The sequence below is a fragment of the Vidua chalybeata genome, chromosome 3, assembly GCF_026979565.1.
Source record: "Vidua chalybeata isolate OUT-0048 chromosome 3, bVidCha1 merged haplotype, whole genome shotgun sequence".
Lineage (NCBI taxonomy): Eukaryota > Metazoa > Chordata > Aves > Passeriformes > Viduidae > Vidua > Vidua chalybeata.
The window spans coordinates 59,356,155-59,371,661 of NC_071532.1; the positions used below are offsets into that span (position 1 = coordinate 59,356,155).

The 15,507-nt window shown below is 39.0% G+C and overlaps 1 protein-coding gene across 1 annotated transcript in view; it reads left to right on the plus strand.

Annotated features, from left to right (window-relative positions):
* The first annotated feature begins 2,583 nt into the window (after positions 1 to 2,583).
* The window catches only part of SAMD3 (sterile alpha motif domain containing 3), a 36,575-nt gene continuing 23,651 nt past the window's right edge, over positions 2,584 to 15,507 (plus strand). The window contains exons 1-4 of the mRNA XM_053938608.1: positions 2,584 to 2,683; positions 3,423 to 3,612; positions 7,476 to 7,589; positions 15,311 to 15,496. Coding sequence (XP_053794583.1) covers positions 2,605 to 2,683; positions 3,423 to 3,612; positions 7,476 to 7,589; positions 15,311 to 15,496 — 569 coding nt within the window. The 5' untranslated portion in view covers positions 2,584 to 2,604. The remainder of the gene's footprint in view (positions 2,684 to 3,422; positions 3,613 to 7,475; positions 7,590 to 15,310; positions 15,497 to 15,507) is intronic.

Below are 15,507 nucleotides of genomic sequence, written 5' to 3' on the forward strand. Positions count from 1 at the left end.
AGAGGCCTGTCAAAAGTTGTGCTATTTGTAGTCTGTGGTGCCATAGGCTCTCTCACAGGTAAACATAGTAACTCACTCGTCATGTTTCAAGTGTTTTGATATATTGGCTTTTTCATTTAGAAGTGTCACTTCAAGATGATGGCAGCTGTGGATAAGCTGCGGGGTAATTTCGTGCACGTGCAGTAAGCATCTGCCAGCACAGGCATGCTGGTCAGGATCCCCATCTCTTGCTATTATGTAACCAACTATGGGAGCTGAAATCTGTACCATTGATTGGTCTTTAGTCTGATCTGATTAAAACCTGAGATTTTTTTCCTTCAGCTTTGAAGAATTTTATAGAAAATAGTAGTGTTCTTCTGTCACATTCTAGGGAAAAAGAATTTTCATTGATTACTTAATTTCATTAACCATGGCTAGTGAAATCTTAGTTATAGTTATTGACCCCAGGTGTATGAAGAAATGGGTCACAGTGATTTGCTATATTACTAACAAACAGAGAGCACTCACACTTAGAACTGTTCTGAATTTGACTTGAAGTTACACTGTAAATTACTCTCTAAAAATGTAACTGTTATTGGGTTTTTGTTGTTCTGACTTGATTGAGAAATACAAATATTTACAGGTTTCACCACACTCAACACAGGCAACCCTTTGTTAGATAGTCTTTTGATACTACTGTAATAAATAGAATCATTAATGAAGACAAATATCAGCATCTGTGCTCAGTCCTTGTTGTCTCCATAACACTGATAGGAGACTGGTGTGCTTTTTCTGGTTGCTTTATCTATAGCAGATGCAAGTAACTGAAATCACTTTTGAGAAGCATTTCAAAGCATTTATGTTTCACGACCCTTAATGTACATAATCTGATTTTTTTTTAAAAACAGTTTCTCAGTTATCATCACTTCCCTCAATTAAGTGTGCAGCCTGCATTTCCATGTGCAAGTGGCTATTTTGCTGTAGAATTAGCCACCCAGGGCTAAATGTGCATATTGCTGTGCATGGCTAGAGTTTGCTTGACACTTTTTGAAGTGTTGGTATCTGCCTGTCTGCTTTAGAAGAATTGTTCTAGGGTGTTAGTCTTCTTATAGGGTGAAGAAGCGACCTTTCCAACATTTTAATGTATCTCCTTTTACACTGCTTGGTTGATAAGGGAAGTATCTTTCTGCTTTGCACTCGGTTTTATCTTTCAAGTTTTTGGAGAATTTTTTTTTCTGTGCTACTCTTTGCAAGGAAGTAAGAAGTGTGACAGAAAGGTGTGATTTTTAATTTACACCAGAGTTCTCAACAAATAATGACTTTTCACACCCTGTTCTTGTTGCTTAGCCTGGGGGAGGAGTTGTATGGCTACTGTTGTCATATCAAATTAAACCCACTCATGTAATTCAGAAAGGCATTCCTCTTAACCCTTCTAAGCTGCTGAAGTCGACAGGCATGAGAGTGTAGGTTGAAGTGTGTTTTTGGAGGATCTCTGCTGCTGAAGGATGAAAATGGAAATATTTTATTCAAGGAGTTTTTTTCTTTTTTTGTTTTTCCTTTTCTTTTGAGCACAGATGCTGATGAGGTTTGTGAGGGTGAATACTCATGTTAGCCTGGAGTTTGCTGCAGGTTCAGGGTATGGAAGGAAATGTTTGACCAACAATACCAGACACTCATATGCTTGTCTGAAAAACTGACTCCAATAGTGTTGTTGTGCTGTGGATTGCAAACATGGTCATGGAACACTTGGTGCTCCTTTAGATAGGAGAGCTAAAACACCTCGATAAGAAAATTCCCCTCAGAGAGAGTTTGCTGCTGCTGAGAAGTTTGCAGTGTGGAACAAGATGTGCCTTTATAAGTTATCTTCCTCTGGGGAGGTCGCTGGTCGTTTGGGGTGTGTTGCATCCCCTTGTCATCCGAGCGAGTCCTTCAGGCAGGGGGCACACGGTATGTGCAGGATTCATCCAGAGGGTAGATGCACGGCTGCCCCAGAGACTCTGCCTTCCCAGGGCGCCCACTGCATCCTCGCAGGTACCCCTGGAGCCTGGAGAAAGGAACCAGCAAATAACAGCAGGAGCAGTCTCCTCTCTATCGCCTTTCTTGTCCCTAGCTGTTGGTAATTCAGGGTTAAGTATTTGCTGGGTACCTGCCCTGCCAGGCGGTGCAGAGAGGGTTAAGGTGCTTGATTGACTGTAAGCATGGATGTGACAGACTCTTATCTGATGGTGGGGTGGCTTGTTTTTTTTTTTTTCCTTCTGTAAAATGTCAGCCATTTCCTGATGAGCCTGATGGTGGTGGTGAATTTCACACCTTTTTTCTTCTCTGTGTGGAAACCTGGGTGTTAATGGTACCGGAGCAGGTCTTGTTTTATAAGGAATGAGGCTGCCTCAGAACAGAGGGAAAGCAGGGACGGGAGAGGAGGTGAGGAAAGGGATCCAAGAAAACTGCCACTTACAACAGGCATTAGCTGAATTATTTTGCACTATTTTTATTCAGAGCATGTAGATATATTATTTGCTAAGTGCATTTTTTACTATGAAATATTGGAGTTTGGCTTAGAGCTCAGCACAAAAATAATCCCCTATTTTCATTTCAGAGGGAAATTTAGCATTGCAACAACTGAAGATGGAAAGTTGGTCAGTTGAGCAAGTCTGCAACTGGTTGAAACAGAGAAATTTAGGAGAGCTAGTTCCTAAGTTCCGTGGTAAGCATTTTTATTGTTTGGGGGAGTGGTGCTGTTTGTTTAGTATATCTTGCTATGCATTTTATTGGCACTGCCTACCTTGTTTTGGTGTGGGGAGTGTGTGTATATTCTAACCTCAGACTTTTATAGAAATTTATTAGGGTGAGAACTGACATAAATATGATAAATCAACCTAAGTGTACAAATTTGCTACAAAGTCTGAGAAATCCGGGGGGAAGAAATTAAGCCTGTATATAAATAGACACACCTCAAATCCGAGCTGTCAGTTTAAAAGTCCTGGCAGGGCCTATTGTATGTGGTAGAAATCTTTTGAACGAATGCAAATGTAGTGTGTAAATATTTTATGTCTGAGTATATAAACACTCTACAGAAGAGTGCACAAGAAGCTGTAATGTGAACAGCCTATTTCTTGTGTACTCTGTTAAAAAGCTTGATTTCCTTCATCAGCAAGTAACAGTCTCCTGTGATTCAAGCAAGGCCTGATTTAAAGCATTAAAATTGTCAGCTCTGCTTCTGTGTGTTTCAGGCTTGGCTCTATGTCAGGGGAAGATATCTGGCCAGTGATTAGGACTCCTGGCACTGCTTGGGAAAGGATGGTGATAGCTGAAGATGACTGTCAGCAGTACAAAGCATCCTTCCCTTTGATCCATCTTCCATAATCATATTTTTAGGTATATAGACTGTAACTGTAACTATAAAGCTAATTTACAGTAATTCTTTTATCCCCCTCAATCTGCAGAAGAAGAAATAAGTGGAGCAGCTCTTCTGGCTCTTAATGATCGTATGGTGCAGCAGCTGGTGAAGAAGATTGGGCACCAGGCAGTGCTGATGGACCTGATTAAAAAATACCAGCAACAGAGGAGTGGGCTGGAATCCCTTACATACTGTTGTGAAACAGCTTCTCAAAAATTTCCAGAAGTAATCAGTGGGTGAGTTTGTTCATGGCATAGCAAATATTGGTCTTGGTATAGTTGTGTTCTTTTCATGGCATTTTAAAACTGGAATTTACTAGCTCTTCATCTGTACCTGATTTTTATATTTTGAGTATCTGTAACAAATGTGAACTGTAAAATTAGATTCTTACCTTCTGGTTTTAAACATGGCATCAATGTTCCTGAACCACACCATTAATTAATTTAAACTTCCTTCATATCCAGTTCTAGGACCTAGTTTTCATTTGAACGAAGCACTTTCAACTTTCAGCTGTCAAACTTTCATTATAGCTAAGATTTTTTCTGTTTTCTATATTAAGCTCTTGAAGAACTTACTTTTAAATTCTTGCAAATCTTGGAGTATAATAATGATTTAGCCAGAGATAGTATTTGTGTCACAGGTGTATTGAAATCAGTTTATCAGAGGAAACTCTGGATTTGGTCCAGATGTAAGCATTTAATAATTCCACAGTGGGATTATTGAAATTTTTTGTGAAACTAGGTAGATTTTTAGAAAAGAGATTCCAGGGAGATTGTCCTCAATTATTATGTTCTGGCTCTTGGTTAGGCAGGTTTTCTTTCTCTGTTTGGAGTTTTTTAGGGGAGGGGGCAGAGTTTGTGAGGTGTTTTCATTGGGGGTATTTGGATGAGGGGTTTGTTGATTCTCCCATCCTTTACCTCCATTCTGACCTATTGTAAGTCTTGCAGGGTTATGTTTTTCCGAATGTTTTGGCTGAGGAGAGAAATCCTGACCTCTAAGTGGTCCCTTTTAAACCCAAGAATCCTGGCTGTCGAGAACAGCTTGCCATGGATCCAAAATGCATTTTTTTCAAAGGAAAGGACTCTAGCACTAAGGCTGCATTAGTCACAGTAGGATTAATCCCAGAGGATTAGAGCCGCAGAGCATTTGCCTTCATCCAAAAGGAGTCCAGGTTGTGCACTCTGAGTTGATTAAAAGCCCAAACAAAAGCGTGATAAACAGTGATAACTGAGTTACTTCCAAACAACTTGATCTCGTGAGCAGAACTAAACTGCACAGGGAGATACATCCTCTTGTCCTTGTGGAGGTATTTGTGAAACTCCTGAGGTAAATGCTCCTGCACCACTGGAGAAAAGGGGATTGCAGGAAGAAGACCAAGTCACTGCATGTAAGATTTATCACAGGCAGTCTCAGTTCTCTGCACCAAGGGCCTGCCTATTTGATTTATAGGAAACTCCTTCTTTAAGGGTAGAGGTGTCTTCTGTGAAGAAGACTACCACGTATAGGTCCTGTACTTCATCCAAAGTGTGGCGGATATACCAAGATTTCAGCAGAGGGTTCAGAAGAAAACATGTCCTTATGTTTAGGGCACTTAGAATGTTGCTTTGGATATTTAGCTTTCTGACTTTGTCAGGGGTGTTTGGATAGCCTGTGTCTCAGATGTGACTTTCCCATGTGCTTCTCAACTCTTTCAGGTCAAGCCATGCTATCCCACAAAGAGCACGCAGTTGCAGTAGCATGAGTGCAACTGTTTTGCTGTGAAGTTCAGCAGATTCAAAAAAATTAAATGCTTAAAATACCAAATCTTAGTGAATGTAATTTACATTAAAAGCTTTCCCTATCTAGTCTCCTTCCTGGAAAACAGGCTGCTGCTATTCTTCTATTTACAGGGAAGTTGAGTGAATAAGCTGCTGTTCCTGAAATATTTTTTGTGTCAGCAAGAAAGAATAAAATTCAAACAAGTTTAAGATGCATTCAGTCATGTATTTTAGGATGAGTAAAAAGTCAATACACTCTGTGCATTTTGGGGTATAAAATTATGGAAAAGCACCTATAGTGAAAAGAGTATTTTGTTACAAAACTGAAAGTTGTATCTTTATATGCAGATAGCTGTGACTCTCTTTTCTTAACACTGCAGTGCTTTTCTTAGTGATGCAGTTCCAAATTATTTTTGTCTTTTCAGTACATCTTGAACAAAATCCTGTAAGAATAATTTCTTTTGATCTAGTTCAAGGACTCATGACTTAAGTGTATGAGACACTGTTTTGAACAAATGTAAAACTCATAGTTCTGACAATTCACAGTATATGTGAACTCGCATTTCCCCCGTTGCTCCCTGATGTTAGGCTGAATTGCAGTGAGTAGAGAAACCACGTTAAGGTTTGCTGTTAGTAGCATCCACGGCTGGGCGTGTGATCCCCTTGGGACAAAGGTGAAATCTGAGTTTACATGCTCCTAGCTCCTACCATGCAGTGCTTGAGCCCAGGTGAAAACCAACCATCTTTTCTGTTTTGCAGAATTATTTCTCAGTCAGGCCAGTTCCCAGAACTTGCTCACCCTGCCAGGACCAGTGACAGGGTGGAGAGGGCATTGCTCAGGGCAGGGAAGAAAGGATCATCATCACAGTCTCTCTCTGGGTCAGCTGAAGTCACTGTGGAGCTTCCAAGAGCTGTCAGCAGTATTTCCCTGTTGTATTTCTCGTATAAATGCTATCCCCAGTGCTTTTTGGTGCACTCCTGGCTGCCACCTCTTTATGCTGGTGTCCTTGGCTCATCCTGTGACTGTGTGTGAATTGTGCTGATGTCTCCTCCCTGACAGAAACAGAAACAAAGTCCTTGGCTGGACATGGAATTTGGAGTGCAATAGGTGAACACTCTGTGTGGAAGTAATAGATGTGGCTAATTGGAATGTGGCTTACATCTCTAGCAGTTTGGATTAGGACGTGGAATCTTGTGTTTGTCACTGGTTCAGTGGAAGTGTTCTCAGTCACACAGTAGAAACTGCTTATGTGTGTATGAGGAGCTCACACATAGACATTGCCAGGTAAATATTAAGCTGCCTTCCACTTTCACAATCAATTGTTCCTGAGAGCCACACAGAGAAGATACTAAGGGTGTTTTTTTGTTGTTTCATTTAACTGCATGGATGAAATATATTGTTTCATGGAAAGGGAGAACTCCCCTTATAAATATGGCAAACTTTAATGTAATTTCCAATAATCTTTTGTGTGTTGAGTGCAACTGAGGCTGGAAACTGAGTTTCTAGAGCATCTTTAGAGTTCAGATGTTCTGAAGATATGAGGTCAGGAAAAAAAGTGGTTTATGATTACCATGAATTCTTGGCAGCATAACAGTGTCCCCTATCTTAGCTCTGCCTTTCCCCCAGTACAGGGTAAAACTGCTGATGTTGGCTTCCTCCAACACATCTACCAAAACAAGAAATAAAAGGAATGTGAGGAGGGAGAGAAGTGGACACAAAGGTTAAATGGAAAGTAGTGGACTGGCTCATAGCAAAGTGGGTATCTAGAGTTTTTGTTGCTAGTGATGAGCTACAGCTGGAGCACGTGGCCAGGAACAGTGGACTGTAAGATCAGGAAGCATTCAGAGATCTTCTAGAGTGGCTGGAGTAATGAAAATCTGACTTGAAGCTTTTGACTTAACTTCCAGAAAAAACAACTTTTCAAGATTCTAGTTAAATAGAAATGTATTGAAATGCCACGTAATTAGCTCTTTCAGCTCACCCCTTGTGTGTTGTAATGGTTAGTTTTCCCAGAAATTAGGACATGCCAGGTTATGAAGATGGATGTTACCCTGCAACTCTGACAAGGCTGACTTTCTTGGGATTTGTAACTGTGTAGTAATTCGAATATAAGCAGGCAGAACTTTCTACATTTTTCCTTTTAATTTGTCAGAGTTTGATAATTGAACTGAGAAATTGATTAAGAGGCATGAGCATATTTGATATGTTGATTTTTCTCCTTTTCTATTTCTGCCACTGGTATTTTAGAACCCTAAATGTCCTCTTTTCTATAAGCTGAGAAAAACCTGAGCACCTAAGCGCAAGACCTGAGAGTGATTTTTTGTTCCTTTTTTTCTTTCAGGGCTACTGACAGACAGATGTTGAATTCTTCTGGTCTTCTGGTGGAGCAGAAGAAATATCTGTATTCAGCTGAAAATGAAAAAGGACTAATTGATCATAGAGTGCTAAAGCAAAAGTGAGTTTATAATACATTCATTAAATTTTCCTTACCTTTTGACAATTACATAAAAGCTTCATCTTGCTTCATTTATACTTTACAAAAAGTGATCTTAATTACTGGAGGTCAGGTTCAGGTATATCCAGGTGAATTTAGGAAACAAAAAGAACAGAAATTTATTTGACTGCAAATAGTCTGGTGGTGTGATTCCATCCTCAGTCCTTGCTCACTGTTTAATGTTATCTTACACAGAGGGCAAAATACAGGTTTGTCTTTATTTATCTGATTTTTAAAAACTGTGTTTTACAGATCTGTTTTCAACAGCAATCTGACAAATTAGTCATTACAGAGTGGTATATGTTTATTCAATAAATTGTGTGCTTGAGGTATCTTAAGTATAGCAGTTGGGAAGGTAGGCATACTGATTCCATTAGCACACTTATTTTCCTGGGTTATCAAAATAAACCTGCCTAGAAACTGGAGGCAAGACAATGTGATGGGTTTTTTCTTTTTTTTTCTCCTTTGCTTTTCTTCTTTGAGATGGGCAGTCAGTGTTGAAAGAGAGCCCTGTTCCTCTTTCAAGGCAATTATTTTCATGTTTCCAAAGCTTTGTCTGCTTAATCATTATCCCCCTTTATTTCCACCTGCTACAACTTCTCCCTCTGCTGTTCTCCCCTGTAGATATGATTTGATGCTTTTTAAAGTCCAGGTACTTCTGTTTTTAAAAGAACATCTCCAAAGGTCCTGTCAGCACTGTTATCAAAGAAACAGACCCAAATCACTCAAACTCTTGGAATAAGCCACTAATATGATCCTGCAATATTTAGCCTTTGCTTCTAAAGGATGCTTATTTTTAATTAATTTGCCTTGTGCTGTATAAAGAGTTTTAAATGGGATGTGTGAATCAGAGTAACCATTACACAATGTACAGTTCAAATTATTGCTATTTGACCAGGGTTATACTTATAGCCTTTGTCTCCTCATTAATTTAATCCAATATCAAAAAGAAAAACTTAAAATTTTTGGTTGATTTTTTTTTTTTGTTGGTTTTGGGTTTTCTGTTTTTGTGTTTGTTTTCTGGTTTTTCTGTTTTTGTGTTTGTTTGTTTGTTCATTTTAATTTGTCTGTGGTGTTGGGTTTTGTGGTTTGGTTTTGGCTTTGATTTTGTTTTCCCAGTAGATTCATGGAGCCACAGCTTCAATAACTGTATGATTTTGCTGGAAGTGAATTAGTGGATTAGCTGGTGAATTAGCTCCAAGTTTCTCTGTGTTTCCTGTGTAGGTAGTCCTAACAACAGTGTTAAATACACTCTTCTATATTACTAAATATTACCAAAATATCAAAGAAAATTGTTTAAACAGAAAAATAAAGACTAAGTGGATGAAGCAATTGTATAATTTGTTTTCTTGTATTGAAATTGGGCATACATAAAGCCATGCAACCTACTCCAATGGAATAATGCTTTGCTAGCAATGACAGAAGTAAAACCAGCCCATCTCTTTGTTAATCTCCCAAGAAGATTAATCTTGAAGCAGTGCCTGTCTGTGAAGACAATAAGATAGAGTGTCTATCTCTGACAGTGTATTCAATAAATACACTTCCCATATTCCTGCTTTTCTGTACTGGAGTACTAGCAGTTTTATGGCTCCTGACAGCCCAGGGTTTATCTTGTTGCTAAGACAGAGGCTTTTATTATTTGTAAATACCTGATACTGCTGTGGAAAACCAACCTTTTATTGGTTGGTTTATATGTTCTGTCTGCCTTTCCTCAACATATTTGCTTAGCAAAATTATGTCCCTAATGTATCCCTTTTCCACTGTTTCCACTATGATGGTCCAGCTGTTTTCCTTCAAGAGTAATGTCCCGGTACATATTTATTTGTACATTTAGTTTTTCTGTAAAAACATGGTCTGTAGCTCTTGAGTGCTGTGTAACAGGTTTACTGTCTGAATGCCTTGGAGTAATTTGCTCAGAGCACAAGCAGGATAACAGATCTTCCAGCCAGCCTCAACAGGTTTGAACTTCCCTGTTTGCTGTGAGTTTGGAAGATGTGGTCAGTGCTCAGCTAAACCTGGGTCATATACCAATATGAATGCTGGTGCCAGCATTGACAGAATATTGGTGCTGGTGCCTGCATAAATTTGAGCTGATAGCAAGGACAACAAACTGGAAGATTTACAATTACCTTTACCTTTGCCCTTACAAATTTGTCATCCATCTCTAAGATGGCCATGATGGCCTGCATGGGTCATTCATTTCCTCAGTGGAGGAAATGTCTTTAACTAGGCCATTCTCACATCTTTTTTGGTCAGGCTACAGCAACTGTCTTGACTGCTGGGTAGCTGCATCTGAAGTGCCTTTAATTATATGTCATTCTGCTAATGATCTGTAGACAGCTCCTTGCTTTGCCTCCCCTTTAACCTATACATCAGTATTGTTCATCTGTTTGATGTGTTTTAGCAGAAACACGCTTATGGTTGTGCTTTAAAAAAAAAGAAAATTTTAAAAGGAAAAGAGAAAAAGAGCAGCTAGCCTGAAAAATTGTCACCTAGTCAATTACTTCAAATGATTTTGCTCCATTTACACAAGAGGGCAAATACTGCTTTTATATAACATACGTATATACACAAATGTAGTTATAAGCCTACAGTGAAAACTCAGCAGGACTGTGCTTTTTAATGTATAGCTTAAGAATTTCTTAGTTTCTAAGCAAAGACCTTATTCTTTATATCATCACATATACCAGAAAGAATTCTGATGATCTTTTTTTCAGTTAGCTCATAAGGACACGAAAAGCAGACTTTAAAAAACCATGTTAAGTCTTTGACGGTGATCAATAGTAGGAGAGAAGTACTGCCTGTCTATGTTGTTCAGAAGTACAGATATCAGATGCTGTCTGATTATACTTTTGGTATAACATACCAGAAAAACAATTTCATTTTTATGATTTCTGATAATTTCACTTTAATTGTTATTGCATCTTCATGAAACCTGTCTTATCTGTGAGTTTTGGTTTGGTTTGTTCAGGACTTGGGGGAGGTGCTTTAAATTTAGGTTTTTAATTTATATGGATGCAAGAATTTTTGCCACTTTTTTTTTGTTTTAAGTCAGCATTTTATGTCTCTGTTATTGCAGCAGGATACTTAAGGATACTAACCTAAAAGACCTAGAAGATTCATAATAATAGCTATTGTCTGTTCTTGTTGCCTCAATGTTTTGAAAGTCAGGACAACAGGGTTCATGGTTTTGGAGTACCTCAGGTCATCAGGGCTGAATTTATTGACATGGTGCTGTGAGTCTTCCACAGAAGTTGGGAGGAAAAAAGAAATAAATTGCTGTGTCTTTTCCACACCAGAAATGAGCAAGTCTTACAAATGACTTGCAGAAGACACTAATTGCATTGCCTTATTAAGGTCTAGCAAAGTCATAGCAGCAAAACAACAAAAATTCCAAAAACCCATAAAATTCTTTGGATACAGTATAACATATTGTGCAGGGGTGAAAATGAATAAACCCTGTTTCTTTTAAATGGCCAGATTTAACTGGCAATTTTGTCAGTCAGATTCCCTAAGGAGCATTTTTTCTTCCCCTTTCTGTAACCCACAGCTGCTGCCCTCGCATGAGGTGAAAGTGCAAAGCCTTCCTTTATGTGATGTAGCTCCTCAGACTGTCAAAAAGCCTGGGCTTCTTCTTGAAGAAGGTTGTGTCTGCATCTCACAAACTTTTTTTGGAAGCAGATTAATTTTGTCTGTAACTTCGTGGTCATACTGAACATGATGGTTTCTATAGAAAGGGTACTGCAGGGGAAGCTGAAGTGGGAGCTGCTGTGGGAAATGGGCAGCTTTGGCACATCTCACAGCTCCCACATCCCAGCCTTGCCGAAGCTAACACTGCTGTGGGTAACTTCTTTTTCAGTCTAAAGGATACCTGCCCTTATGTTTAGTGGGAACTAAAAAATATAAGAAATCATTAAGCACTAGGTAGACTGCAAATCCCAGGCTTGAGGGAATAACTGGGAAACCTTGTATTTGGGCTCAAAAGTTGGAAATGACAATGAAGCACTGAAAGAGAATGGCATGAGGATCTTTCAGGCACAGATATCAAAATTGTGAATAGAAAAATAGTGCCCTTTTGTTAACTGACTATTGAGAGGAAGAAAAGTTTTTTTGATATTTCGTCTTCTCTCATAATGTCTTCCTTTTGATGGAAATAGCCTTTGCAACCTTAAATGTTGTCATAAAATTGAAAGCATATTATACATGTGTTAGGGAAATGGATTTTTTTTTACAGCTAAAGACTTTTCCTTTCTTTCACATCTACAAGTTCCTTGTTTTCTCCTGTTTTTTCCTTAGATTTGTTGACATGGATTTTCTTCCAGACTACAAACCTTCAGACCAGAGTCTCTTGCTTGATGTGTGCTGTAGACATGTGAAAGGTTACACCTTCATTTGTGAATAATGGGAATCTATTGAGACTTCACCCATGTGCTGAGTTTTATGTGGATATACCAAAAAGGGGAACAACCCATCAAAGTCAGCAAATTTCTTCTTAACTGCCATGTCCTCTGACTAAATGGGATCTGAGCTGATGCAGCAATCGACTCACGGATTTTAGCAGACAATAAGAAAAGCTTGTGCCACACAGCCAGTTTATGTGTGTGCTCAGTTGGTCTTTAAATCACATTTCCCTCTAAATGAACTAAATAAATGCAAGAAACTGATCCTTCTTACCAGTATGCTCAGGAAGCTTAAAAAACCTAAAGCCTTATTGTGGTCTAGTATTTGATCTTGTTTCTAGATCTCTTTGGCACTTTACACAGCTATCTTGATTGAGTTGTCGGTATTGATACCAAGATTATTTTTACTGACTTGTTACAGCTAATGCAGGTAGCTCTATGTGTCTGTGTGATGTTTCTTGGAGCTGAACTTGGAGAGATGATGCTGTGTTTACTCCCCACTCTTCTCTCCAGTGCAATCTAAAACCATCACTGAATGGTCTGATGACACGGCAAATGTGTAACTCTTTGTCTTTTTGGCAGTAAAACAAAGTATTCCCTGGGATTAGGGATGCCAGGGGTTATATAATTCAAATAGATGTGTCTTTGAGGGCTCTTTGAGGTGTTTTGGTGTTTGGTTTTTTGTTTGGTTGGCTGGTTTGCTATGAGGTATTTTTCCATCCGAAGGAGACAAATGGCTCCTCCCAAAATAAAGCTGTTTTATAGCTTCATGACTCAGTAAACATGCTGTGCGTGAGCAGAGTAAGGTTACAATGGAGACAAAGAAGGAAATAGCTGTGTGAGACAGGACTGTGACTGGGCACATTAAAGTGGCAATCTACAAAAGCTGAGTGGTAAAAGCTCTGTGAATAGTTGTCTCCTTGCTGAGGAGGTGCTTCTTTGGATGCAGTTCCTTACTGCAGCTAAGCATAGAGAGACCAGCTTGCTTCATCTGAATTGGTATTTGTTTCACCTCATGAGAAGTCATTTTAGGGACTTAAACTGTGAGAAAACGAAATGAAAAGAATAATTAAGAACTTTGTCACTGCAGCTCCTTGTAACTTGCTGTAGGATTCCTAGTACCAGTGAAAAAGGGGTGTAATTAAGTCAGACGTGACAGTGGAGAAAGAGAGACACTGAAATTTTGCCTTAGCTAGCTATTGGATTGATTCCGCTGTAGAATCAAAAGTCTCAAGAACTGAGAGAGAAGAAAAAAATGTAACTTGAGATTTTGAGTTGTTTTTTTGTTTTTTTTTTCAAGATTTTGATCTAATTTCTGCCTCAGGTTAGCTAGAAGAGGTGTAGCCAGAAACAGGCTACATGTATTTGTACCTAAATCTCAAAACTGTATGTGCACTGAGATTTGTGTGTAGAGCCAAAACCTTCCTCGATTGTGGAGAACAGCATTGCAGCTGAACGGAACTGTTCTTTTAGTTAAACAAGCTTGCATGTGAGCATTTCTGAGGATAAAGTTTATATGGAGTTGTGTCTCTTTTCAAACAAGCTTATATTTCATTGTGAAATATTACAGCATATGTTTAACATGACTTCCCAACAGCAATGAGTCCTGCTAAAACTAGTGAAATATTTAATCTCGTGCACTGTGGGGGCCAGAGGAATTTTTGGATCTTGTTTGGAGAGCAAGGAATTATTTTGTGTTAGGTAAGGTAAATGAAGATAAATGAAACTTGGAGTATTTTTATTGCCATGGCAAGTGTGAAGGGACTGGTGAATGGGAGAGTTGCCGTGATTCTCTGATTATTAGCCATCCCAACTGCAAGAAAATTTTATTTTCTCAAGTGACTGAATGTTGTCCAGCTTGCCCAAATGGAACCTGCTATAAACCCCTCCACTTTTTGAAATGGCTTTTTGGCTTCAGTGGTATTACCAACAAATGGAATTTCAGTGCTGCTTAGATGAAAAGTACTGTAAATTTTAAACTTCTGTCCACTTTTGAGCTATTTTAAATGGTAGCACTTTGAAAACATCATGTAGTAATTTGCAGCCTGTACACTACATCACTTCCATCAGCAAAGTTGGTGAAGGTACAGGATGCAAACTTAAAGGCTGCAGAGCTGCCCACTGATGCTGCATCACACATCTGCACTGTTTGCATAGGAGGGATTTCCAAGTGATTTCAGAATCTAAGTTGGGTTTTATTTTCCTATGTGTATATTAATTTATCACGAAAAAAGGACATGAACATGTCTATGTGGATACATTGTCCCTTCCTGCACAACTTTGCCTTCTTTTGAGACTGCAAAGTACAAACAGAGCTTCACTGCACCTTGCATCTACTGTTAACCATCTGTGTCCCGTGAAATCTGGTGAGCTTGAAAAGACAGCAGCCCTGACCATTTTGTGTCTGTTTTACATGGGGAAATGCTAGTGCTGTGAGTACTTCTACTGATGTTGGGAGCAGAATACAGTACTGAAGCTATATGTTTTTTTCCCTCAACACTGTATTGTCATTTATGGTAGGGCTGGCATTGGTGCAGTTATATCAGGGATGTAGAGTTTTTGATAGCCCACAAGATATATTAAAAAATGCCAAGGTGATGTGGCAGCATAAGCAGGTCAGAAAGGTGGAGAGTTACAGGACAAGCTACTCAAGAAGGTATTGAGACTATAACTGGCTGTTGGGACCCACTTTTCCCTGTGTTCTTTCAGAATGAGGATTTGGGCAGCCAGTCGTGATAACCTGCCTCAAGCTCCCCCCAGCTGAGGTGTGACTTCTGTAGATAGCAGTCATGGTGTTCTTGTGGCAGGAGCTGCTGGGCTGTGTCTGCTTTGTCTTCAGACATGAGCTGATGATAAAACTGCCTTCATCCCTTCCTTGCCCTCCCCTGTGGGAGGACAGCCTTAAATAATGTGACATATAGTATTTTATTCAATTAAGCTGTTTGTCTTACTAGAGAGGAAAAATAAATGAAGAGACATAAAGGTGTTTTGCAACACCAGCAAGCCCCCACTGACTTCTGCTTTCTGCTTTCAGTTAGGAAGCACCTCCTACTGTCTGCTGGCTATTACATTCCACATTTGACATCTACTTTTTAACTCTGTATGTATTGATTGCTGCTTTTGTAGGTATTCTTTATGCAGAAACAAAGACAGCAGTCCTTGAATTTCTATAGCAATAACTTTCCCTTGTGTTGTGTTTTTCCATGTATTTATCTTTCCCTCCTGCCTGCATTTCAATAGAAGAAAGATGTGATGGTGATGATACAATCTTTTCTTTTATAGAAAAAACCTGAAATCATTTTTTGCAAGACACAAGATGTTGCAGTGGACAAGTTCTTATGTTTTGCCAGACTTCCCTTACGATGTCAAGTGCGTATTAGCAGAAAATAAATGCCCTGATCACAGTATGAGAATAAGAATTATTGAATTTTTACAAGCAGACATGACAAAATACCTGGAAGGATCACTGTAAGTAAACA